At 37.1% G+C, this 2,500-nt stretch overlaps 1 protein-coding gene across 1 annotated transcript in view; it reads left to right on the top strand.

The window, feature by feature from the left end:
• The window catches only part of LOC122266517 (uncharacterized), a 118,344-nt gene that overhangs the window by 96,331 nt on the left and 19,513 nt on the right, over positions 1 to 2,500 (top strand). Inside the window, exon 38 of the mRNA XM_086545764.1 lies at positions 2,109 to 2,253. Within this exon, the coding sequence (XP_086401890.1) occupies positions 2,109 to 2,253 (145 nt within the window). The remainder of the gene's footprint in view (positions 1 to 2,108; positions 2,254 to 2,500) is intronic.

The following is a 2,500-nucleotide window of genomic DNA, read 5'->3' as shown; positions in this document are numbered from 1 at the left end:
TATTGATAATAGAAAGGATAATAATACTAAAGATGATGATGATGATTAAAATGACAATGATGATAATATATATTGGTGTCATGACTATTGTTTTAGTCATTATTGTTATCATTATTTTATTATCGTTATTATTGATGCTATTATTACTATTATTATTACTGTTATTATCGTTATCATCCTTATCATTTTTATTATTACTATCGCTATTATTATGATTATCATTATGATTATTCTTTTATAATTGTGTTATCATCATTATTGACATCATCATTATCATTAAGATTTTATTAATAAAAACATCAACAACAGTAGTATTAATGATAATGATGGTAATTAAGATCATAAGAAAACAACGAGAATAATGATAATAATCACCATAATTACTATTATTATCATTACTTTATTTACCATGATGGTAACAATTATAATAGCAATAGTAGTAATAATAATAGGAGTAAGAATTATAATGATGACAATAAAAAAAGCAACAACAATAATGATGATAACAATATTTCTTTGTTTTGTTATCAACTTTATCAATATCATTATCATTTATCATATTATTATTATCATTATCATATTTAGGAAAGGATTAGGTGAAAGAGAGGGAGTAGAGAGAAAGAGTGAGATGGGAGAGTTAAGAGAGATTAGAGGGAAAGAGTGAGATTAGAGAGAAAGAGAGAGATTAGAGAGAAAAAGAGAGAGATTAGAGAGAAAAAGAGAGAGATTAGAGAGTGAAAGAGAGAGAAAATAGATATTAGAGAGGAAAAGAGAGGGACACAGAAAGAGATTAGAGAAAATGAGAAAATTAGAGTGAGAGTTAAATTAAAGAGAGAGAGATTAAAATGAAAGAGATAGATAGATTAGAGAGATTAAAGTGAAAGAGAGATATATTAGAGATGTAAGGGAGAAAGGGAGAGAGAGATTTGAGAGAAAAATTGAGATTAAAGAGAAAGAGGGGATTAGAGAGAAATAAAGACCGATTAGAGAGAGAGATTATAAAGAGAGAGGGGGATTGGAGAAAAAGAGAGACATAGGGAAAGAGTGGGGTTAGAGAGAGATTAGAGAGAAATAGAGATTAGCGAGAGAAAGAGTGGAATTAGAGAGGGATTGTAGAGAAAGAGAAAGATAAGAAAGAGAATGAGAGAGATTATAAATAAAGAGAGCAAAGGGAAATTGAGAGAAATTAGAGAGAGAAAGAGAAGGATTCCAGAAAGATTAGAGAGAAAGAAAGAGGTTTGAGGGAAAGAGAGAGTGAAAGAGGGATTAGAGAAAGATTAGAGAGAAAGAAAGAGGTTAGAAAGAAAGAGAGATAGATTAGAGAGACAGATTAGAGAGATATATTAGAGAGAGAGAGTGGGTGAGAGAGAGTGAGTGAGTGAGAGAGATAGAGAGAGAGAGAGAGAGAGAGAGAGAGAGAGAGAGAGAGAGAGAGAGAGAGAGAGAGAGAGAGAGATTAAAGAGGAAGAGAAAGATTGGAGAGAATGAGAGAGATTAAAGAGGAAGAGAAAGATTAGAGAGAAAAAGAGATTAGAGAGAAAGATAAAGATTAAAGAGAGGTGAAGAGAGAGACTAGAGAGAGACAGAAAGTGAAATGAGAATGTGAAAGAGAGAGAGAGAGAGAGAGAGAGAGAGAGAGAGAGAGAGAGAGAGAGAGAGAGAGAGAGAGAGAGAGAGAGAGAGAGAGAGAGAGAGAGAGAGAGAAAGAAAGAGAGAGAGAGAGTGAGATTAAAGAGGAAGAGAAAGATTGGAGAGAAAAAGAGATTAGAGAGAAAGATAAAGATTAAAGAGAGGTGAAGAGAGAGACTAGAGAGAGACAGAAAGTGAAATGAGAATGTGAAAGAGAGAGAGAGAGAGAGAGAGAGAGAGAGAGAGAGAGAGAGAGAGAGAGAGAGAGAGAGAGAGAGAGAGAGAGAGAGAGAGAGAGAGATTAAAGAGGAAGAGAAAGATTGGAGAGAAAAAGAGATTAGAGAGAAAGATAAAGATTAAAGAGAGGTGAAGAGAGAGACTAGAGAGAGACAGAAAGTGAAATGAGAATGTGAAATCTTAATCATTCCTGGCGTGCATTTCTCTTACCAATCATCCCCCCCTCTTCATTCCCCTCCCAGAGCGCTGTCGGTGGAAGACAGCGAGGACGAAGGGCCACCCTCACGCCCACGGAGCGCACAGCGAGGCTCACTCCGCCCACGAGGCCACAAATCCTCGCTGTACCGGAAGACGCAGTCTCTCGATCACCAGATGGCTGAGGACCGAGTGAGTATTGAGTGACGTCACGGGGATTGGGAGTGGGGGGTAGAGGGGTTGGGGTAGGGAGGAGGGGGGTTAAGGGGGAGGGAGACTCGGATTTGGATGGTGGGGGGGGGGGGTATTGGTTGAAGGAAGCTGCTCGGTGCTGCGTGGGTGGTTTGCAAGGAGTGAGAGGGATATGTGTATGTATGACGGTTGCGTATGGTTAGAGGGAGATTGTATGTATATAGATAGATATGTATATATATATATA

The sequence above is a fragment of the Penaeus japonicus genome, unplaced genomic scaffold (assembly GCF_977035675.1).
Source record: "Penaeus japonicus unplaced genomic scaffold, GWHDUDI00000001_assembly GWHDUDI00000017, whole genome shotgun sequence".
Lineage (NCBI taxonomy): Eukaryota > Metazoa > Arthropoda > Malacostraca > Decapoda > Penaeidae > Penaeus > Penaeus japonicus.
Note: the sequence above shows the minus strand (reverse complement) of the source record. Positions and strands in the feature narration are given on the sequence as shown.